The sequence below is a fragment of the Magallana gigas genome, chromosome 1, assembly GCF_963853765.1.
Source record: "Magallana gigas chromosome 1, xbMagGiga1.1, whole genome shotgun sequence".
Taxonomy (NCBI): domain Eukaryota; kingdom Metazoa; phylum Mollusca; class Bivalvia; order Ostreida; family Ostreidae; genus Magallana; species Magallana gigas.
Genome location: NC_088853.1, coordinates 55,462,287 through 55,488,124, shown reverse-complemented (window position 1 = coordinate 55,488,124; position 25,838 = coordinate 55,462,287). Strand labels below are relative to the sequence as shown.

At 35.5% G+C, this 25,838-nt stretch overlaps 1 protein-coding gene and 1 long non-coding RNA gene across 2 annotated transcripts; both read right to left on the bottom strand.

Annotated features, from left to right (window-relative positions):
- Positions 1–4,002: 4,002 nt before the first annotated feature.
- LOC117685679 (uncharacterized) lies at positions 4,003–5,510 on the bottom strand. The gene is made up of 2 exons (XM_066086825.1): positions 4,983–5,510; positions 4,003–4,890 (listed from the first exon to the last, which is right to left on the bottom strand). The coding sequence occupies exons 1-2, from the start codon at positions 5,508–5,510 to the stop codon at positions 4,003–4,005; spliced, it is 1,416 nt and encodes a 471-aa protein (XP_065942897.1).
- Positions 5,511–16,040: 10,530 nt separating this feature from the next.
- LOC117685675 (uncharacterized) lies at positions 16,041–22,507 on the bottom strand. The gene is made up of 4 exons (XR_010712196.1): positions 22,327–22,507; positions 18,382–18,489; positions 16,714–16,807; positions 16,041–16,563 (listed from the first exon to the last, which is right to left on the bottom strand). It is a non-coding gene; the product is annotated as an uncharacterized lncRNA (long non-coding RNA).
- Between the last annotated feature and the right edge of the window lie 3,331 nt (positions 22,508–25,838).

Genomic DNA, 25,838 nt, shown 5'->3' with positions numbered 1-25,838 from the left:
TCTCTGTTTGATTTGATACGTAAAAATCACGAAATAATATAGACGATAGTTCCCAGGTTACAAGCAGAAATAATGAAAACGAAACGAAAATCGGAACAAGCTAACACCAACGTCATGTGTGAAAACTGTCAACGCATTGAAATATTTAGCCTCAATTTACTTCACAAAATCGGCAACAATATATTTTGCATGTTTCAAAAATTTCCCTTCATACGCGAACTATTGCACAACAAGCAAGTTCATCATAGTCAGATCGACCCTTTTTCGTATAATGTCATGGCTGCTTTAAACAAAGAACCTCGTTTTAGAAGTATGGAATACGAGTCTAGGTAAAATGGGTATGCAAACCCGGGCCGTGGCAAAATAAAAGCCAAGGCAGATCGACAATCGTCAATTCCAAATATGCATTATTTTGCAGCAATATTTACAGCGAATACAAATGTACTAGTCCATCAAATATCCTGAAATTTTAATGAGATTGGCAGATTAATAACTGCCAATCTCTGTTTTGCCCAGACCAAGTCTTGCCTACCCATTTTACCGGATGCCGGATTACCGGATGCCGAACCCGAAGCTATTAAACTGATTGAAACACGCATCTCCTTTATTATTATTTTCGTAATAACTCAGATTTGAAACAGAATTAGCACTTAATTTTTGCAATTTATATTTTCCTTCCCATAAGGATAATTTATGCTAAACTACGTTGAATTGGAATCAGTAGTTCTTGAGAAGAAGATTTTTTAAAATGCACCCCCCTTTTTCTACAGTTTCAAGGTTTTCTCCGCTTTGAATCAGGGTTGGCAAAAAAGCGGGAAATACTCATATTTCCCAGGACGGTGGGAAATACTGGTAATTCCCGGGAATTACTGGTATTTCCCGGGAAATAGTGGGAAATAAAGTACAACTACATAATATAGTACTTCATACTTAAGACATTTGTCTTAATTAAATCTGTAGGGATGTAGACAATAGTACATCTTGTCAGCAATGACATTTTATAATGGTCTTTGATTTTAACAAGTTTTGACTGGTCAGTAATGCATTGGTTATCTCTTATGAATACTCAAAACATGGTTCATTCATATACCATTGTAATTTGTTTTTAAGGCTTAAATCAGGTATAGGTACATCTACACAGTTATCATAAACATGATATCAAAGGTTCCATTTTCTGGTTATTTGGTGAATATGAAAATGGGGCAAGAAAATTGTGAAAAATAAAGTGTGACTGTGTCACTACCTAAGTATGCAACACACCTAAGAAGAAGCCAATTAGCCCCACTCATAGTATATATCTCCCCAAAACAGGAGAGCAAAACTGTAAAATGTAATTATTAATTAAAACAACATGTGTGATTATTGAATTTTTACTTGCAACACCTACACTAATTATAACAGTTTATTTTGCATTGAATTATAAATCTGTAAAACACAAAACTTGAAGTTAAAAAAAACTGGACTAAAATTTGTACATTAGCAGCTATAGAAATCTTTTGGAATAGGTGATCTGGTGAATTTAAGATTTATAAACTGACAGTGAAATGGGGAAGTATAATATAAAATTGGGTTTTGATGCTTACTGTTAATATCTTTTATCATAAACATAAGTTTAACATTGGACAAACTAAAGAAATAAAGATTATAAATTTGTATTTCCCAGTATTTCCCAGTTTAGTGGAAAACAGTAGTATTTACCGGGACGGGAAATACCGGTATTTACCACCGGTAATTCCCAGCACTGGTATTTCCCGGCCAACCCTGCTTTGAATACAGATCGGACTTTTATTTTTGCAATTTATATTCGCCCTCACATAAGGATGCTTTGTTGAAATTTGGTTGAAATTGGATAAGAAGAAGTTCAAAATGTAAAAAGTTTACAGACAGACGGACAGACGGACGACGGACAAAATGTGATCAGAATAGCTCACTTGAGCTTTCAGCTCAGGTGAGCTAAAAATGGTTGTTGCCAGTGATGTTATTTTTGTAGAGAATATTTTTGAGGATCAAGCCATTAAAGTATCATGATGCATTGATAAGGGCAATCTTTTTTTATTTTCACGTTGATAGTAATTTCATTTGATTTTAAGTAATTGGCATTTTTGTATGAATTTGCTTTTCAAAATAAACACTTAAAATCATGGAAATTTATAAACATTTAGTGTATTTTTATGGTGCTATTTTTGATAATCAAACCATGAACAGATGAAAACTGATAACTTTTAATTTACAAAGTTTGAAAAGTATATAATATTGTGACAATAGTATAATGTGTGCCTTGAGCGTTTGTGTTTGTGCAAATTTACAAAGCATATGTTTTTAGGTTTTATGTTGTTTATGCTGGATCTAGTTTTATTCAAATTGTTATATGTTATTGCTATTTTGCAGAGGCAGTTTGGCTATTTTCCTGAATGGAGAAGTGTTGACATGTACGTTTAGACATATTGACAGTCTCTTCCCAACGCATGAGTTTATCGAGAGCAAATATGTTGAAGGAAAGAAAAAGGGATGCATTGTGACTGCAGTGTAAGTTTTAACCCTGAATAATAGTTCAGATTTAATTGTAAAATTTGACATTGAGATTAACTTTAATTTCTATGAAAGGGTTATATTGACTTAAATTTTTCAGAACAGAAATGTGTCATCATATGAGTTGAAATGAGGGTGTACATTTTCTTCTTTTTCATGTTTATGAAGTTAACTAAACAACAGATATACATTTTCAAAGTTCAACTTCAACTGTCTGAAAATTCTTCATTATTTAACATCAAAACAGGTTGAAAACTGCAGTTCTGTATTACTAAAATATAGTTCTTTATTGTTTTTTTATTCTTGCTATTATTAATAATCTTATTTTTTTTCAAATAGAAACTTAAATGTTTTTCATAAATCAATTTGTTCAAAAACATTAAACATTATATTTGAGCATAGCTTTGTCATGGTATATCTTCCTACACATTTAGCATGAGGTTTAAATTTTGTTATATTGTTAAATATTTGTGATATTGCATTCTGTTATGTATTTAAAACTTTCATTGAATGAATGGAAGATATTACTTTACAATTTGCTTTACCTTTACTACTTTTTTCTATTGTTTTTTTTTTAAGGTTTGTCTGGTCAGGTTAATCAGAACTTTGTAAGAACTAAAATCTACACCTTTATACTTCAATATTGAAATTAGTTCAATACAATCTGAATCAACAGTTATTCAGCTGCATTGCTATTTGATGAACTGATCAAAAATTCAAATTAATTCATTGATAAAGTTATAACAAAATAGAGATAAACTTATTACCAAACTGTCCTTTCTCTATTTAATTTTTGAAACTTTTTTTAGATAAATTTACACATGTCAAGTAAACAAATGACTAACGAAATACGTTTTATTTAAACTGGTCCTGGTCTTCCTGACTAGGGTAAATGTCAAGCTGTGAAATGGTTTCATTCTTAATTTAAATTTTATTTAACAATCTTTCAGGGAGGAGCAGATGCCTATGGAGAAGGAAGATCTGGAGCAAGTAAAGAAAGATCAGGTAGAAGATGAACAGCTGGACGACAGGCTTTTGCTCTCTGACATGCTATAAGATCAGTGCTGATGACTGTCTAAATTCAACTTTGTCTTTTAAATCAAATGTTCCTTAGAAATCTTTGACTTTTTAGAGCGATTTGTTGGCTGTTATATGATCTGTTTCGTATACACAGATGCATATTTCTTAATTTCTTCTTGGCAATAAAGTTCGCTATGAATTTTTTCTCGACTGATTTTGTTGGGATTGACTGTGCAGTAGTTTCCCGCCAAGGAATTCTCGCGATTGAACATGGCGTCTTTCATGCTGTTTAAATTAAGGATTGTCGAATTGATGTAATTTAGGGAAAATCCCTTGACTTTGCGTGCCTCCTTTCCTTTATGAGTTCTGTATGCATAATTTTTAGGACCATTGCACACAAACTCGGTAATCCAGTCGTCCTTTTTCAATTCGTTTGTAAGTTCACCCAGATAATCACCAATAGGTGGGTTCTATTTCCCCCTCCTTTTGGGTATAGATTACCGAGTCTGTGTCCCAGTACAGAACGCGAGTTTGCAACAAATCTAATAATTCGTACAACTTAAGGCGGGCCCGACAGGTAGTAAATGAAGCCAAAAAAACATTGCTGTGACCGGGGTCGCACATGTCCTCCGAGGCACGTTTAGTAGACAGCATGAAATGGTTGTCGTCTATGATATTAAAATCCTGAATTTCTATAGTTGGATTGGCCATTTGCTCAAACAACACGTGAGCTTGGCTGTCGTGAAGAATCTGCGTTTTGCAGAGGTTCATTCTCTGTCCAAATTTACCCCAGAACCTATTCAACAGAAGCTTTGCCAGGCTACGTAGACCCGGATTGTGCTCAATATTGTCGGGGTCTAGACGAATACCTTCTCTCTGCTCGTACATCTCGATATATTGAGCGAGGTCATCCTCCGTCTTGATCCAGTCGGGTCGTCCACTGGCCTCTTGTTTAATTTTCAAAAACATGTTGATATAAGGCGCAAATAGTCCACCCGTCTTGGTTACAGAGTCGTACTGAGTCGATTCGCCCCAATGGTAGACTTCGTAGATTTTGAGGATCTTGTACCCCTTTTCGACGGCTTTGAGAATTTCGGGTGTACCGTAAGTACCCGTCAATGCTCTGTCCGCGTCCGAACAAGCGCAAGGTTCTTTCTGTTGCCGCTCCACACACGATCGGCATAGCGGAAACGTTAACTTTCCCTGCGAGCGGTAACCGAGCACTGGATGAAAAAGTCCTCGAAGCGGGAGATCTTTTACCTTTGCCAGTCCGAAATATTTTGAGATATCGTCAAACTCACGAGTGATGATCTCGGGATGTCCGGTCGGATATCGTGCCGTCTTGTTAACGAAAGGGTACAGCGAGGTAAAATCGACATATTTGATTTTTGTATCTCGTGGTGCTCTTTTGTACAACACACATCCGTTTGTACGTCCAACCATAAGACTATCCCGGGGTCTAGACGCTCAGTCAAATCCAGGTTTTCGACAAAGGTTTTGGCGTCAGGGTCCTCCTTAATCATGTTGTCATATTCGTGTTCCCAGATGACGACAAGTTTCATTCCCAGACTCTTTAACTTTCTTTCTTTATTACAGGTCCGTGCAAGCAACTCGGATGCAGTAAACTCGGAGTTTGGAAGTAAAATATCACCTCCGTTTTTGAAGCACGCGGGACATCCGTGAAAACGACAGCCGTGAAATTCATAAGCAATTCCGGCGGGAAATTCGGTGGTAGGTGCTACGTAACCATCTAGTCGATAGGGAGTTTCCGGTACTCGGTACTCCCCTCTTCCGTTTAATGCATGGCAAATATCCAGGTGTTGACCGTTTGTGCGGGCGCGCTGCATTAACAATTCGAGCCATGCTATGGATTTTCTGCTGAATGGTATGCGAACCTGATATCCGTTCGGCGGTTGGCGAGCAATGGGGGACTTCACGAAAACTTCCTTGATTATTTCCATGTTCATTAATTTTTCTTAAACTCGTTCCAGTCTTCTAAACGTTCTGATAGAGGACAAATGTTTTTCCGTTTATTTTTTTAGCATCTATCCGGATCTCTTGGTCGTTTTCCTTGACGATTAATTGCCACTGCTCTTCAAGAAATGTTTGCTTGTAAACTTCCATGCAAAGAGATGCTATGGTACAGGAGTCAAATGCGTCAATGGCGCGACCTCCGTCTCTGCTAGTCGCTTCGTGTAGAAGGTGTTTGAATTTTATACAGGCTCGCCGCAGTATATCGACGTCGCTTCGACAGTATTTCACCATTTCGCTATGAAAATCAAACATTTCTCCGCTGTCATTTTTTCCCTATACTACTCGTAGAATTTTTCCCGACCTTTGATTGACATGCCATCGGACCCGTAAGTCTCAGGCGGTTGCCAGGGCCATGGGTAAAAAATTAAATGAATCAATCACTCTGATCTGTAAAGCATTCACGTTAAACATTTGCACTTGACTACCTCTGTAGATAATAAAGGAAGGTCGTATAGTCTGCGATATAAGGTACTGAAGTAGAAATTGACCATCGTATGACAGATTGTGAAAAACGACCGTATACCCTCTGTGGTTTTCGTGTAATATCCATCTACCCAAGTCGTACAGAGTCTAAAACACGCGCTCTCGGAATTCACACTTTCCGGGACAGGGGGTTCTGATATATCGTTTGGTCTTTTTATCTCTTTTAGCACAACGATTGCACCGATCTCCGCATTCATTGCATGTGCTCTCTGGAGTCATGACAATGTTTTCGCACTTTGTACAGGCGGACTGACAGACGGCTAAGTCAACAGAATGCCTTGATTTTCCGCAGTAAGACTGGAGACAATGCTGACATCGACGGCAATCCAAACAGGTCTTTTCCTCTTGAATACATTGAGCGCAGTTTGTGTCAAGGCGAGGGGCATATCCCCATTCACACTGCACTATTTCATCCCTCTGCGATGCCTCTATATCGGCAAAAATGTAGCGTCGCGTTCCGTTGTCGGAAGGGGGTAGCTTCTCGCGTAACAGAGATGTTCCGGTTCTACATTCTGAAGGCAAGATTTACACGTAAAGTACCCGCACTTGTGATCCTCAGGCTTCATCTCGCATTGTTCCACGATTTTGTGGCAGGTCGGACATTTGTATACTAGCTCGCATGGTACTCTACCGCTTTCGGTACGAATTTTATGCCTCTTGTAACACTCCGCAGATCTGCAAGTTCGGTGGCAATCTTGACAAATCCAAACCTGCTGTTTTTCACAATCATCCAACAAACAAACGCTGCAATGATTCTTACAAGCATGTTTATGTTTATGATCATACGGGGTCTGACACGAAGAACAGAAATACGAAAGTGTCCCTTGTCTACCACATAAAAATATTTTTTTTCTTTCCTCATCGCAGTTTTGACTGATGAATGAAAATGCGTTACTCAAAGCAGAGCTTTTTACGTAAATGTTTACATTGAAATAATCCTCTAATTTTGGGATCAATGAGTACGTTAACGGTTGGTCTTTCGAAATGGCCAATGAATGACACAAGACCGAGTGAGGGTGTCCTGCTTTTGATCAATATTTTGACACACTTGTCTATAGTACCACTGTGGGCATTTCTCAAACTGAATGAGAATTTCGGCTGGGGTGAGAGTAGAATGCCAATTTTTCAATCTCCTGTATTCGTCGTTGCTCGTTCTACAAGCACTGCAAAAAGCCACAAGAGCAGCTCTTAACAGACATAGATTATCGGTATTTTTTATCACCACTGGATTTTTTGTTATGATATCTGCATCGATGTTGGTCATTTTTTAACCTTTACCACCGCGCGGATACTTGATAGCTCCTATATCAATACGACAGGTGGAGTCAAACGGAATGTCCTCGTTACTGTTAAGAACATTTACTAGACTCTCCATCATGGCTTCGGCGTTCATCTCTTCCATTGGACGGCATGGAACATAGATAGGCAAGTCTAGTTTTTCTTTGTGAATGGCAGCCCTCATGATGTCGCCGGGACGGAGGTTTTTCTTGACGTGTTCGATCATTTTTTCAAATGCATCACGAACAATTTCTTTGACTTCGTTAAGTTTCTTTTTTTCGCGAAAAAACTTGTTGTTGAACGTTAGCTGGTAATTGACGTCGACGGCCTTCATGTCTTTGAGGGTTCTCTCGTTGACTAGCTTTATATTGTAGTCATCTTGGCCCGCGCCAACTTGATTTCTGATGAGGTCATCGGCGAGGCGTAAATCGTCATCCAAAGATAGATTTTCTATTTCGCGAAAACTGGAATCGGCAATGTCGGAAAATTCCATCGATTTGCTCGTACTGTCGTTCATCAGTAGAGAACGATATCCATGAAACGAAGAATCTGCTATGTCATCAAAATCAATCGTTGAATTGCTGTCTCCTTGACCCACAGGACTTGTACCGCTCGGAACTGAATTTTCATTACTTGTCAGTAATTCGCTCCAACTCATATCTTCAATTTGTTGATATAAATTCTGTTCGCGAACTATTGAACTAAACGAAATAAAAAAAATAAAATATTAGACAATAAAATATACCGCTATAGATTTAGACTAATTAATTAATTATTAAAAATCTTTGACAATTTTTACTGTAATTCACTATTAGATATTTCAATGAATTGACAAAATATTAAATATCCTTGAAACGCAATACCATACAGATAACTACTATTTGTTGTTAATGTTTTTTTTTTTACCTAAGGGTACATGGTATTTTTTTTTAAATAAAAAAGTTATATTCCTTACCTCTTGCAAATATGAGAGAGAGAGAGAGAGAGAGAAAAAAACTTTTATTGTAATTCACTATTCGATATTCGAATGCATTGATCAAAATCTGAAATATCCTTAGTGTAATAACCTACAGATAGCTGCTGATTTGTTGGATTTTGTTTTTTACCTGAAAGTATGAGTTAAAGGTTTTGAATTTTTTAACTAAAATAAAGTTATTTTGTCCATTATCTCTTGTAAATATGAGAGAGAGAGAGAGAGAGAGAGAGAGAGAGATAGAGAGAGAGTTATCCCTCTTGCATTGTAAAGTAAGCGTTTAGCTTGCACACAAAACGTACACATGTAAAAAAAAAAATAGATCTACATACCTCACATTGTTTTCGTGTACTTACTCATGGTTTGTCATACTGTCGTACGAATCGAATATCAAATGGCAAAATCCACACTGATACATCTTGTTTAAAGCTTAACAGAGTTTGATAAAAAAAAAAAAGTTCCAAAAATGCCATGCGGACACTAAGTAAATTAAATTCATACTACAAGGAAAGAAAATAATCTTGAACTTATTGCAGAAAATCTAATTCTTTCATTGGTTATTACCTTTGGCGACTGAAAAAACATTTCAAATTGTTCATATTGATTGGATTTTAAATAAGTGGGCGTATTCAATTTTTCATTCCATTCAAAAATATCGATTTTCCCCTTGAGTCTGTCATTGTTTTTTAAATTTTTAAGCTAATTATCAAACATAGGTAATCATAGATTACTAAGCTCACCGAGACGGAGCATCACCCTTATGAGACATCACCTACATAAGACCACCTTTATCATTTTATATGAAAATCATACTTTATGATCTTGGATATTCATGGATTCTGTTTTGACAAAATATCGTTTATCATCTGATAAAATTTTTTATGATAATCATATGTTCATATGTTAATCAATACAATGATATAAAATTAAATATTGCATCATGTCATATTTATAATATATATCATATAATTCAATAAAATACCGTAATAAACAATAATGAGATATGATATTGTAACATATAATATGACATTGTATTGTGTTATACCTTATTGTATTTGATCACATAATACAATATCATAAAATATTATACAATATAGTATTATATTACAATATCATATTACATAATACTGTTATTAATACACCATAACATTGAAACATGATATTATATTGTATAATATAGTATGATATTGTATTGAATGACACTGAAACATATTTGATACATTATATGATATTATATCATCTAATACAATATAATTTGATTCCAACATTGTATCTTATCAAATGATACAATATCATGTGATAAAGTAAAATATTATAAAATACATTATTATATTATACATATTGTATCATATGACACAATAATATATTGCAATATCATATAATACAATTTCATGTGATATTATATAAATAGTGCCTTTTTGGGAGGGTAACAGTTGTAATTGACACCCCGAGAAAACCATTGTCAACCGACGCGAAGCGGAGGTTGACAATGGTTTTCGAGGGGTGTCAATTTCAACTGTTATCCTCCCAAACAGGCACTATTTATTTTGTTATACTGAATGTCTTTTTTAAAATTTTTAAGAAAATTTTACTGCTTTTATATAGGAATAACGTGAATTCTACAGCGAACCGTACGCGCATAATTTTCGCGCATGTAACATTTTTTAATGTTACCCGTTGCCAAGTGCGTTGCTAACGCTGAGGGTAATAGTAAATATTATTAACTGCGTCTTAACCAATCAGATTTCAGTATTTAACATGAAAGTATAACAAGATAATATATCATAAAAACCAATATCATATCATACAATATCGTATGATACAATATTATATAATATTAGAATATCATATAATACAATTTCATGGGATATAATTCTACATTACTGTAACCAATATCATATTATACAATATTGTATGATACAATATTATAGAATATACAATATTGTATCATAGGATACAATATAATATTTTGCAATATCTTATGTAATTGTATCATGTGATAAAATAATAAATTAAAAATACAGTATAATATTATACAATATTGTATCATAATATACAATACTATACATAACAATATCATGATACAATATCATAAAATTAAAAAAAAAATGAAACAATATCATATCGTATCGTATAACTTTTATAATATAACATATGATATCATATTGTATCATATCAAACAATATTGTTTCATATCATACAAACTATATCATAGAAATCATGTTATATCATTTATCAACAAACACATTTATCTATCGAGCTGGTTTGAGTGAGGTAGGAGATTTCTTTAGCATCCTTGATAATGGAGATCAGGCTCTGCATCTGAAGCAACCTCTGCATTTAATTTATAATAAAGTTAAATTAACTATGCAAGCTATCATCTATAAAACATGTGACCTGTTCCAAAAAACTAAACCTCATCCAGCATCCGAAACCTATGGCTCAGATTCAGCATTCAAGCCCATCAGGTGCATTGGTATCATAAGACGCATCATCCATGCAAGTTTGGTGAAGTTTGGACCAGTAATAACTAAGATATCATCATCAGAGGGCACTAGCAATTAAAACCTTAACTTCCCCCAGCATCCGTAACCTATGGCTCAGATTCAGCATCCATGCCTGTCAGGTGCATCTGTATCATAAGACACACCATCCATTCAAGTTTGGTGAAGTTAGGACCTGTAATAACTAAGATTTATTTTTTAGCATCCTTGATAATGGAGATCAAGCTCTGCATCTGAAGCTACCTCCTGCAATTCATTCATATTACAGTTAAATCAACTATGCAAGTTTGAAATAGTACTATCATCTATTAAACATGTGACCTGTTCCTAAAAACCTAACTTTATCCAGCATCCGAAACCAGACTCAGCATTCAAGCCTGTCAGGTGCATCAGTATCATAAGACACACCATCCATGGAAGTTCTGGTGAAGTTAGGACAAGTAATAACTAAGATATCATCATCAGAGGGCACCTGTTTCAAAAACTTTATTTAACCAGCTCTTAAAACCTTAACCTCCTCCAGCATCCGAAACCTATTGCTCAGATTCAGCATTCAAGCTTGTCAGGTGCATCAGTATCATAAGATGCACCATCCATACAAGTTTGGTGAAGTTAGGACCAGTACATGTAGTAACTAAGATATAATCATCAGAGGGCACCTGCAACAAAAACTTTAACCAGCTCTAAAAACCTTAACCTCTTCCAGCATCCGAAACCTATTGCTCAGATTCAGCATTCAAGCTTGTCAGGTGCATCAGTATCATAAGACGCATCATCCATACAAGTTTGGTGAATTTAGGACCAGAAGTAACTTAGATATTGCTATCAATGGGCACCCGCAACAAAAACTTTAACCTGCTCTAAAAACCTTAACCTCCTCCAGCATCCGAAACCTATAGCTTAGATTCAGCACTCAAGCCTGTCTGGTGCATCAGTATCATAAGGCACACCATCCATGCAAGTTTGGTGAAGTACGGACCAGCAGTAACTTAGATATTGCTATCAAAGGGCACCTGCAACAAAAACTTTAACCTGGTCCAACAACCTTAAACTCCTCCAGCATCTAAAATTTAGGACCCAGATTCAGCATCCAAGTCTTTCAATTCCATAAGTAGGTCCAGATGCATCATCCATGCAAGTTTGGTGAAGATAGGACAAGTAATAGCTTGGATACAGGACCTGCAACAAAAACTTTAACCAGGTCCGGACGCCGACGCCGATGCCGACGCCACCGCCGACGCCGAGGGTATAGCATAAGCTCTCCTTGACTTCGTCTCGGTGAGCTAAAAATGTGTCTTTGCAAAATCGTTTAAATATTGACCATGCTTTTATATCTTGAATCTTTTAATATAATGATCTGTTTTCTTTTTAATTCTACTCAATAGACTGTCCTTTACGTCGTTCAGATAATTGTTTGACAAACAGGAGATAAATACCGATACTAAATGGTCTTTAATGTTTTAGACAAACTTGCAGACTATTTTTGATTTTCTCAACCATCGTTTCATTTTTCAGCTGATTAAATTGCCTCAGGCATATTCTTTTTGTTTTTGCTTGAAACTTTCATACAGTTTTTGAGACGTTAAGAAATATAAACATTTTTTTTTAATTTCTAAAATTATAATATAGTTACCAAAAAAAAAAGAAAGAAAGAAATCAGCCAAAAACAAATGCAGATATTTCTTTCGTCTCATCATATAGGAAAACAGTGGGGAAAAAAACACCAAGCAAGTTTAAAAGTTTTGTTATCGGGTTTAATCAGTTGATTAAGATTACAAGGCAATCAGCTCGTCCCTGAGGTAGGGGTCCTTCCTCGGAGAGATCACCGGCATGGACAGAGTCCGGCGGCAGGAGCAGGGGGATACCGGTTCCTTTTTGATGGCCGCCTGCACGTGGTGGAGTTCCTGTGCCGCGGCCAGGGTGCAGTGGCAGGAATGGGAGTCACCGGCTCTTTCTTAATGGTTGTCAGGGGGCCCCTTCCAGCTCCTGTGCAGCGGCCAGGGTCCGGCGGCATGAATGGTCTGCCCTGGCAACTTCACGTGGCGCAGCCGTAAGGGTGTCCTGCCTCCCCCTCCGCAAAATGTAGTTGCGGTATCTCCTCAGGAGATACCGCAGCAGAATGCCATGGCCGATCAAGCCGGCCATGATCATGGCCGTAATGGCAATACTAAGGGCTTCGTTCACTAAAAAAATTGTAAAAAATACATTACTTCACTGTGATAAGAATGTAAATCATTTTAAGTCATATCAATGACCCCCATTAAAAATTACATAAAAAATATTAGTTCATTTCGATGAAAATGTATAATTATTCATGACTGATTTTTAAATTTTCATCAAACGTCATACTTCATAAAATTAAAATAATTTTTAACTTGTTAAAGGTTTTTAGCAATAAAATTACTTACTTGTCTAATTTCCATGCACACCTCATGCAAAAAAAAAAAAATCTTCATCGGTATCATCATTTTCCCAATCACTGACGTGCTGAGTTGCATGTTAGTGTTTTCGCCTACGATTAAAATTTCTTTTAATAATATATATATAAATAAAACATGCCAATATTAAAAGAGGTACACAAAATAAAATGTAAAGCAGTTGGTCGGGATTCGTACCGAAGGACTCAGTGTTTTTCGTTCCCATGGTGGTTATACGAGTTTGTATGTCAGCAGTCGTCAAGTCCGTCAAATTTGAGGTGACAGTAAAATAATGTGAAGAGGAAGTAGCTGCAGATGTTAAAGAGGCATTTGTTGTTATTTGTGGAGTGTTTAATAAGGGGGGTGGTCTGTTTTACTGATTGCGTAAGCGGAGTACTGTCATGCATAATCGCTGTTAAAACATTAGCAGTAGTTATAGGACACAATGCCAGGGATTCATTTTCGGGCGAAGTAGTTTCATACGGGATTGGTGTACTATTAAATGCATAAGATTCATTAATAAGTGTGCTTCTGATAGCATGCTGTTCGGTTACGTCACTCGTTGAAAAGTTGTTGTATGTCCGTGACGAATCCCTTCCGAGTGTAAAATCTAAATTTAAGGGGGGAAAAAATCACATTTTTATTTGCAAAATAAAAAATGGATTCTGGCATGCGATGATCCAGAATTTTTTTTTCCAAAAGGGGTGGGGGGGGGGTGGTTCCGAAGGATAATTGTTAGCCGGGGGTGGGGGGTCCGAGGCATATATGCAATAATTTTACCATATAAATTTAATAATTTTTCATTTTCCAAATAGAAGGGGGGGGGGGGGGGAGTGGTTGGTCGGGACCCAACCCACCCCACTCCCTTTCAGATCCGCGCATGTTCGATAATAATCAATTGCACTCTTCTCCACTCACACGAACAGAGGAGTGTATACACAACATCAGCAATAAAAAGTTGTCCATAATTTTTTTTATTTCTTTTTGTAATCAATCTCTAAAATAAAAATATTTCATTTTTACCCTGTTTGTGTGCGCGCTCGATCGAAACGATCGTACGCGTGGGAAAAAAACCTGTAATACAATGTTAGTTTTCCCACGAAAACTTTAACAGAAATCTAAAACAAAATCGCCCAATTAAAAGTATTAATAAAAAAGAAGATACAGTGACAAAAAGAAGAGATTACTCACGCTTCTCGCTGGTGATTTCCAACAGCGGTCTCATCGTTGTGGTCAAATCTACAGGTAAAGTTTAATTTTCCACTTCATTTGCATCAGAGATTTGATATTCATAAAAGCGTTTAAACATTTGACATAAAAGACAGAATTTTACAATGATCTGTGAGATTAAACAAAAGTTCTGTACCTTTACACAACACGCGTCCGTTCATCAGTGAACACGCCATGAGGGAATGACTGATAACGGTGTCACGCGTCACACGGGTGATTGCACAGAGGAAGGTTCGCAGATTTGAGAAAAAAAGAAGAGGTCATGTGACCCAAAAATGTTTAATTCCGATCGAATAGTAACAAAACTTTTGAAATCCAATTTCTTGAATTTTTTTTTATTTTATAAATTTTTTTTATAATTTTTTTTACGCAAATTTTATAAAATTCAACTCTGAAATACAATAACTTAACTGTTTCCGAAATAGGTCTTCATATTAACTTACGTACACAATAAATCGAAAATATCACCTTAACAGATAAATTAACACTCGAGTACAGTAATTTTGCTTCACCAATCACTTCAGTTTTTTAAGTATATAATTACCTGCACAAAGGAAACTTTCTCTGGTAGACCGCAATACTATTTGCTTAATTGCATACATGCACAATCGCTTGTATACCGACATGTTGCTACATTCCCCGTGGATCATTACTTGGTCAAGCGACGTGTTTGCTTTCAAAATTATTTCAATTATCGCACATTCCACCTGGGCATTTGATACAAATTCTGGACATGCCCGTACATGGCGACAGTAGGCAATTTCTAATTCGTTTTGACAGTCACAGGGTGGAGTGTGCTAAGACAAACATATCCCGAGAAATACATGTAAAATAACTATCACAATCATTATGAAAAGAAAATGTGAATAACATTCAACTGTTCCACTTGGTAACTTTTTTGCGGGAAAGAGAAGAGAAAAAGTTCCTACGATTTATTTATATCAATTTGATTCGACTTTGATTCGTTTTTTGTTGATCTAGGAGTTTATTCTGATACCCCTATTACTAATATTTGAAACAATGCAGTATTGTTCTCTACCCACTCATGACATAATCTATTTGGCTGCAAATTAATTATTTGCTCTCAATATGAAAGGGTGTTGTGACCCCCTTATTCTAATGAAAATCTGACAATCTAACCCTCTGCGCAAAAAACAGAACGCACTAACTTATTATCAGGTGGTGAAATATTTATGGAAGGGGAAGGGGGGATGAAGGGGAGGGGGGTGGGGGGGGGGGGGTACAACACCAAACATTACTTCTTTGTAATGTTTAAGTTTAGAGCTTTCTGCATTCACTCGTAAAACAAATCTTTATCAGTACAAAATATGAAGAAAACAAAATCCATGAAGATTTCCTATTCCTTGTAAACAGCTTAGTTGAAATCATTCAAATATCATATTCCAATTAAATTTCAAAAACAGAAACCCGAGACAGATCCTGAGACTATATAACCAATGTCTTAAATTTGCAACACTATCAAAACTCATCTTTTGAAAACCAGCAAAACTAACAGCTCGAAATTTTTTTGGAAGCCATTATCATGGGATAACTGTCCATCTCCGAGAAACTTACAGAATATTTTGTTTGAAGTCAATCATACCGGAACAAGAAGAAAGAAGCTTTGGGGATCTGCGGCGTCTTTCCCTACAAACAACCAACAGACACGCAAAATATGTGGTGGACAATGCTGTTCTACGATTTACAATTCAACAACAAATTAACTCAAAACCGGACACTCTAAAATAACAAAACTCGATGATCAGCCATCAATCCAAGCTCCTCGAGAAACGTGGCAACACCATTTTCTCAAATGAATTTGTTAAAAAAAATCCAGTTGTTTCAAGCCCATCTGGAAAGGATCTCGGACTTCATGTTGGCAGGAAAAGCTGTATGGTGGTCATGGAAAAAAGGCGGCATTGAATTCTATGATGGTGAGGATGAGCCTTGCAGGAAACAGGAAGGTCCACGAATTAACAACTTTACCTCCTTCAATCTGCACAGAGAAACATCCTTTTTGGCCTCTGTTTGGAAAAACATGTGTTGACAAATTTGCAGAAGGTCTCCTCAAACTCCCCATCAAGAGAATCAGGGTCTACTATGAAGAGGAAGCAAAATTCATATATCCACTAAATGGTAAATACATATCTTAACATTTCCTTGCTATTAAAAAAATAAAGTTTTTGAACTTTAACTGTGGCACTTAAATTGTAACTAGTTCCTAAATAGAACAATAAAATTTTACCTCTAGACACGACTGATCCTTGCGCCAACATGGTGACAGAACAGGACCCTTTTTGCAGACAAGGGGAGGACTCGGAGTCGTTGAGTCAGGTAACCTACAATTTCAATGTTAAATTTTAAAAAAAAGGCAAGGTGCTAAATGTCAACTTTGTACAAAAGAACTTGCATCTGTTTGCTTTTCTCTGATTTTACTGTTTATTAGGGCCCCGCAAGGATTTGCGGGTGCCCTATAGTAATCGCTATGTCCGTCCGTCCTTCTGTCCGTCCGTCTGTCACTCTTCCGTCCACAAATTTTCTGTTTTTTTCTAATAACTTTTTTCATGGTTGCCCAATCAAGTTCAAATTTGGTATGTTAGTCCAGTAGGCAGAAATACATATTTTGATGCTAAGTTTGGTTCTCTATATCTTCTGGTTTAGAGCTGAGGTGGTGGGATAGATTCCTTAACTATGCATAATAATGAATGGGCAAAGAGAGATAACTGCTGAGAATGTTACCATTGTACACTTGGAAGGCTGTGCAATATTTGTCCTTTGGGATTAATTAACCTTCCACAGGAAGAAAAAAAAGCTTTATCTTTGAACTTTGTTTTGAAGTTAAGGGCAATTTTGAATGATGTGTAGTATTGTGTACATTCTTTGAAATATGAATTTAAAATATATAATATTCATACTTTATTTTCGTTACGGTAAAATACCGTACACAATGATTTATGATAATTTTATTGAATTCTAAAATCAAGATATATATTAAGATATCCTTTTTCACTATTTTATTTTTTAATTATCAATTTTATTTTTTTCTGCCTTTATGCTGTTAGTTTTAACAGGTAATCAGATAATAACCCCATTCTGTCATTTCTGAAAAAAAAAGTTTTATTGTAAATTAAGAATAAAAGGATGAGAGAGCAGAAGAATTAATCCCCTGGGATTAATTATCTTGCCTGCTGCAGAAAATTTAGAGGCTTATCTCTATCTGTCATATGAAGATTAATGAACACCTTTGTCTGCAACTGATGTTTGTTTTGAAGTTGAGGTCAACCCTGGGTGATACAATGTATTTGCATTCACTGAAGGCTTGCATTTTATAAAACACTTGTTTAAATCTTTTTTAAATACACATTTAATTTAGTTTTTTTCATAAGTTTTATACAGATACAAGGTTACTATTTAGAGTTTTTGGACATTCAGGAATTATCTTGAAATTTTAAAAATGCAGTTGTTACTTATAGTTTTCATATAATTTTTTTACCACTTTATATATATTGCAGTTCTTTACATCTTATGCCGGGCATTTATTTTTCGTCATTGTTAATATAAAGAGGATGGAATTCAAAGTTTTTTTCACTTCTCTATATTAATTGTCATAGCGGGGCCCTTCCTGACTGGTCAGTTTTCTAGTTAATTATATGCTTGATGTGAAGTGTTAAAAACATGTGTATTTTATAGATGAAGAATGATGCAGGAAAATGTTTCCAGCATTACCATGACAATGCTGTAGAGACACATCCCAATAATGACAATAATGACAATGGGGCAGAGGCTTGCCCCAATGATGCTCAGGAAGGTAAGAACAATTTTTTAAAAAAAATCAATACTGGTGCAGAGGATGGTCACAAAACAGCACTTAACTAACCTTGCAAATGAAAAATACAACAATAACATGTTTTACCTCTAGACACAACTGATCCTTGCGCCAACATGGTGACAGAACAGGACCCTTTATGCAGACAAGGGGAGGACTCGGAGTCGTTGAATCAGGTAACCTACAATTTCAATGCTACAATAAAAAAAAAAGCAAGGTGTTAAATGAATTATCAAAATATTGGTAAGGCTGAGAAAAAAAGTGTTTCCTCTAACCTGACATACCCTAATTTTTACACACGACCCTTCAATTTTTTATTCCACATCTGGATTTGGAAATGTACTACTCAGCGCATGCATATTTTTCATGCAGTATTTATTAAAATGCATACCTGCATCATAGAATGTGTCTGTTCTTGTACTTTAAAGAGTTCACATTTGTTTTGTTGCATGTTTTTATTTATATGTGTATGTATATTGACAAAAGACAATGTATTTAAAATAAATAGTAAAAATTAAAAAAAGTTCTTGCCTAACTACCTACTCTAAATGTTTTTGTCATGTTACCAGCAACGCAACTTTTTTTTTTATTTGGCCTATGTTAAATTTTCGTTCTTTTTTAAAACCATATTTAAAGTTTTCATTGACGTTTTATCTTTACAGAATATATTAGCACAAGAGATTCTGATGCACATTTACCGGTAGAAAGTCTTCCACGGAAGAAACGTTCGCTTGTAGCTGAATTTGGTAAAGTATCTGATACAAATTGCTTAATGGTGTTTATTATAATAACAAAAATCAAAAGTTACCATTTTAACCGACAAAACTTGACATTGTAAACTCTTTTTTTCAGACCCTCAACCAAAAAGTTGCAAAAAGAGACTTTTCATTGAAGTTAAAGGTAAACATTTAAAATGACCAATAACGGAAAAGCACAAGGACAAAGTTTGACAAGAAAATTCTTTAAAACAATTCTTAAGCAAAATACACTTATTATACTATTTATATTTTAAAAATACATGTAATAAGATTTTTTTACACCAGTAATTACTGTAATTCACTGGAATATTTTAAATATTTTTTAATGGATCCAGGAATTTTTAAGCAAGAAATTTATTTTAAAAATAAAATCTGTAGATCAACCAAAATCAACGGCTGATATTCTGAATGCCTTACTTGGGAACCCAAAGCTTGTGGCCGAGTACACGAACTACAAAGAGACTGTGTAAAACCAGCCCTCATGACAAATGACAAAAGCTTCAGGAAGTGTTATGATGCTGCACTAGCCAAAGTACAGATTGCCATCAGCAAATTTCAGAGAGAAACTAAGAATAATCCTCTCCTGGAAGAAAAAAGAAAATTGGCAGAATCCTTACTTACACATTGGAAAATATATCATTTTTGAATTTATTCAACTTGTCAATATATTCCATCATTGACAATCAATGAATTCTAATATGCCAGCATCTCAAATAAATTAATAGCATCTAAATACATTTGTATAAATTGTTGTTTCCTTTCTTGATAATTTAAAGAGACACTTCAGGAAAACTTGTATAATACATGTATTCTAGGGATGGGACGATCAACCGATGCACCGGTGAATCAAGGTATTTATTTTGACGATATTTGGATCAATACATTTACCTTAATACAACGATACCTAAGCGATTTTTTTTTATTTTCCAAAAATATTCGAGCTTCAGATATTGGCTATTTTTAGTCCTCTGCCTAATATGAAAGTACAAAGATGGCGGAAAACCTTATAAAGTTGTCAAAATTTTTAGGAAGCTAAATCTGGAGTGTGGAAAACTTTTCGATTACTTGTTAATGAAAAAGTAGTGTATACGAGACTAAAGTAATTTGTAAATTGTGCAACGCTCATTTTAAATATATCAAAATAACTTTAGACATGCGGTAATGCATCTACAGATTGAATACATTTTAACCGTTATTCATGTTTTCATTTAGTTGCAATGTATCTTGATATGTATCGTATCACATCTCATGTATCGTGATATGTACCGAATCGGCTAAGTACAGTATCGTCCCAGCCCTAATGTATTCAATGTTAAAACAATTTTACCAAAACATTTGCTAATTTTGTTGCAATGTTGAAAGTACCATCATGAATTGTGATGATTTACAAAAAATCAAAATCTAAAATTCCCATTTTATTTAATTTATGATTTTTTTTCAGACCTGTGTATAAATATTACTGATTTCACTTTCCAATCTTCCACCACATGAAAAACTTTTAAAACATTTTAGCATGGCTTAGGTTAAAAGTCAAGATCAAGGTTTCTATACTCTGTCCCAGATTATCCTTTCCCTCACTCTTTGATTAATATGTTGATAATTATAAATTCCTCTGAGCCAAAATGCACTATTCCACTAGAATGAAAAATGATCAGATTTTCTGTTTTGAATTCCCCCTCCCACCCACTTCAGGTTTCAATACAGAATCAAACTTTAAAACTCTATGAGGATTTTGCATTGCAAAAACATCTTGATGATAACGTTGAAAAATTGTGCAAATTGCCCCAATTAATTCATAAAGGAGAAAAAATCTCTGTAATAATTATTTTTTGTTTTTATAAATATCACTGGGTAAAATGAAATGCCATTTTATCTTTCCAGCTTTTGTTTTGTTTATAGTTTTGACATGGAAATTTGTATATTAAATATTAAAGCTGCTTCGTCCGATTTTTTTATTTTTACAGTACCAACATTTTTTCCATTCAAATCATTTATCTTAGAAAGTTATGGACTTTTTCCTATTTACACCAGCAGAATCAGTCTAATTTCAAAGTTAGAAATATTCAAAGTAAATAAAAATAATTTCTCTTTGGCAAACGAAAAAACAAACCAAATTGCATCATGGGAATGTTTAGAAAAGGAAACCGCTTGGTTTCGTCCCCGAATGATTGGGGTTATTCAACCCACATGCTATGCATCGATTGTAAAGAAAGCAGACTTCAGAAATATAAGCGAAAAAAACGTACACATGTTTATTTGTAAATTGTCTGATCATTTCGACCTTTATTTAAAGCGATGTCAAATTCGTAATACAACCATACCCGTCTCGTCGTCAGGGGTGAAGTTTAACATGAAGCGAAATAACGCGGTACCTTTTAATGTCGTTTGTTTTGTTAGCAAATTTTGTACGTATTTTTCTTCATTGAAATTTGGCATACTTGACGGGTAAAACTACTGCAATGTCTATTATGATACATATACTAAGCATAGCCATTGTTCAAAAGCGTGCATAAAATTTGATATAAAATCGGACCAAGCAGCTTTAAATTGATTGGAAAAATGTTGTGAATAATCATCTTGGGACAGATTTTAAATAAAATGGCGAGGTAACATCCCCATTAGACAGTTCAGAAGCCCCATCATGTATAAGTTCATTACATTTGTAGTCAGGATTCTCTTTATGTGTTAGCATACGCAGGGGAAATCCTGCCAGGGAAATACCCGGCGTCTCTGGCTTTTGTAATGCACCTTGGTTTGACTAGCTATTTATGGTGAAAATACACATTTTGTAAATTGTCAAGAGTTGCGGATACATATATCTTTAAGAGCTTAATATTTGCGTTTAAGGGTTCAAACAATATATAAGGAAAGTATTTATTAGGCCTACCGTGATCTTATAGTCTGCAAACATGCCATTCTAAAATGACGAGCCTCGATACAACAAATCTGTCGTCTGACCTACTTGCACGTTTTTATGCTAAATCGCAGAAAGTTCTCCAATTATAAATTTTGCACATAAATAAATGGAATGACACAAAACAATTGTCATCTACTTCATTGTGATACAGTTTTACTATGTTTAAAAATAAGATTAAGACTGTGCGTATATACTTTCTACACGAATTTCACAGCTACTGGTAATTGGGTCAACACGTGGTTTTCTTACCTAAGCCTTTTTCAACAGTTTTCGTATTAAATTTACGGTGACTTCCTAAAATATACACACAAAAAGACAAAACATTGATATATTTCAAATAATATCTGAGCTACTCACGTTATTTTTTCTTTGAAACGTCTGAAAATTGAGATTTTGAGCAGCGCGTCCTCAGTTGACAATCCTCCAGCCATTGTGTTGACAAGTGCGCAGCGGAAGCGCCTGACCGACACAGATGTCGCACCAAACGACTCGCAAAAAGGACGTTTTGATAAAAGATGTACATTATTCTTATTCATAATTGAAAAAAAAAATATTAGGATTAACAGTCAAACTTGTTGACGAGCTAAATTAAATATATTTATAAAAGTTACTGAAAACACGTGTGTTTGTTTTGAATTAAGTGGGCGTGTCGATATTACATATCGATTGGCTGTTTACGGGTGTTTACGGGTGAATAGGGTGAATTATTCCGTGCTACGCATGAATTGTACACATATAAAGTAGAATTCGGGGTTTTTTAAGTTATTCGAAGTTCGATGCCACTTTGCAACAGACTACGAGAATCTAACTCTATGTCGTCGAGGCAGACTACAGATTTCCTAGCTGAAATTAGAGACCAGCCTATGGACGACTCTATTCTTGACGAGCCCTCCACTCTTACGGCACCAGGAATTTCAATACAGCGCCCAGCAGACCAGAGGCCACGTCGGATATTGCTGACACATTTAACCTGTTCAAATCCTATATGGATTCCAAACTTGAGAACCTGAAGGACCAGCTTTCCACTGGTAATGATTTTGACTCCTTAGCTAAGCAAATAAAGAAAGAAGTATCCGTTAACTTTAATCACGAAGGGAACAAAATTCAGTTTAATTTCAATTCAGAAATATTGAGTGACTTATCGAAATTACAGAAACGTTTGTCTGTTAAAGATTCGTCATCGGCCAGTGTTGTTTCTTCTATCATAACAAAGTTGTCTAGGAGAAACAAACTCATTCGCATTGCTGACAAGTCTCCGGCCGGTTGGACAACAGTGCGGGAATATGAAAGTGACGACCTTGCCTCCGACTCGGACGATGAGAAGCGCATGCGACAAGCTGAAAACCGTGCACTCCGCACGCTCAGAGAGAGACGGCGCTATCGTCCTTACAAGAAACCCTCTGCAACTGTCTCTACTCCTTCTGACGATCGCAGTCCTGCTCCTACGTCCTTTCAGCGTTCCTTTCGTCCCTACACAAAGCAACGTAGACAACCCTCGCCATACGATATCTGCTACAATTGCCGAAAATACGGACACTGGAAATCCCAGTGCACAGCGCCTTCAGTCCAGTCCAGCGCCTCCAGTGTTGGCGTTAACAAATAGATCTGTAGAGAAGTATGTTGATCAAAATCAATCGCTTTTGGATAATCAAATAAACTTGTTTTTGAAACATATTGCTTACTTTGAAAATAGCTCTGTTTGCAGCAAAGGCGTCAAAGGCAGTCTGGCGAAAAATGTCCAGTATTGGCAGAGTATTGGAGCTAGCGAGTTCGTTATTGATATTATAAAAAATGGATACGTTGTTCCTTTTCAGAGACCTCCTCCTCCTATGAATTTCAAGAACAACAAATCTGCTCTTGACAATGTTGAATTTGTAGAACAATCTATAAAAGATCTTTTGGAAAGCGGTTGTATAGAAAAAGTTCCTTTTCAGCCTTTTGTTGTCAGTCCACTCAGTGTTGCACATAACAAAGGTTCAGGTAAAAAGAGACTAATATTAGATTTGAGTGAATTAAACAAATTTGTAGATAAGAAACAAGTTAAGTTTGAAGACTGGAATGTTGCTTTAAATTTTTTCAACAAAGATTGTTTTTTATTCAAATTTGACTTAAAATCTGGTTACCATCACATCGATATTTGCAGAAAACAACTTACTTATTTTGCTTTTTATTGGAAGGGTCAGTATTATTGTTTCAACGTTTTAGTTTTTGGCTTGACCTCAGCTCCGTATATTTTTACAAAATGCTTAAGGCCATTGGTTAAACACTGGAGAACCCACGGCATAGATATTGTTTTATATCTAGACGATGGCCTGGGGTTCGGTAAAAATTTTGAAATCACACGGAAAGCTTCAAACTTTGTTCACAATTCTCTAATGCAAGCTGGGTTATTGATAAATATAGAAAAGTCAAATTTTCAGCCCGTGCAGTCCATAGAGTGGCTTGGTTTGCTGTGGGACTCTAAGAGTTATTCTTTATTCATTCCGAACAGAAGAGTAGAAGAAGTTCAGTCGACTTTGAATTTCCTGATTAATTCTTTTCCTAATTTTACAGCTCGAGAACTAGCAAAGTTTGCCGGACAGATTATTTCCTTATCGCCTGTTTATGGTTGTGTTTGCAGCTTAATGACGAGAAATATTTATTTAGCTGTAGAGAGCCGTGGTCATTGGGATTATGTAATAAATCTTGCATTTCCAGATTTGGTGAAAACAGAGTTAGAATTCTGGACAAATAACTTGGTAAAAATGAATCATAAACGTTTAATTGCAGAATCTTTGCCTTCTGTGTTAGTGTTTTCAGATGCTAGCAATGTTGCAGCAGGAGCATATACGGTTGAAGTAGACGAAAAAATCGTACACCATACATGGTCAGAATCTGAGTCATTGATGAGTTCTACGTGGAGAGAGTTAAAAGCGATTGATTTAGCATTAAATTACTTTGCAGCTTCTTTATCAGGAAAAGCAGTACGATGGCACACAGATAACCAAAACTGTGTCACAATTGTTCAAAAAGGTAGCACAAAGCCTCATTTACAGAGTTTAGCTTTTAATATATTCTCGAAGTGTGTCGAATTTGCTATTTCATTAAGCATAGTTTGGATTCCTAGAGAGGACAATACAAAAGCTGATTATTTATCAAATGTTATTGATTTTGATGATTGGCAAACTAGTGATGAGTTTTTTAAATTTATAGACGGCATGTGGGGTCCACATACAGTGGATCGATTCGCTAACGCTCAAAATGCTAAATTACAGAGATTTAATTCATTGTTTTGGTATCCAAATTCTGAAGCTGTCGATGCATTTTCACAGTCTTGGCATTTTGAAAATAATTGGTTAGTTCCTCCAATTAATTTAGTTAGCAGAGTGATCAAGCATATATTACACTGCAGAGCTATTGGAACTCTTATTGTGCCGAAGTGGCCTTCCGCTCCTTTTTGGACACTGCTGTTCGATGCAGAAATGAAATGTAGAGAGTATGTTACTGATGTATTAGAATTTGCGCCATACCAAAACGTGTTTTGTCATGGAGTTAATACTAAAAATGGTTTATTCGGTTCAGATAATTTCAACTCTAAAGTTTTGGCAATAAGGCTTTGCGCTGAGCAGTTGTAGACGAGGCCCTTTCAAGATGTCTATCTTGATGAAGCAGGCGCGGTCTATTATGATTGTTTTACATCTAATGCTGTGAAGAAACTGTATTATTTATCATTGTGATTACTGACATGGTCCTTTCAAGACTTGTGTCTTGATGAAGCTGACATGGTCTAGTATTTTTGTATTTAGACATGGCCTTTTCAAGATATGTAACTGTTGAAGATGGCATGGTCTAGTATGTATTCAGACATGGCCCTTTCAAGATTATTTATA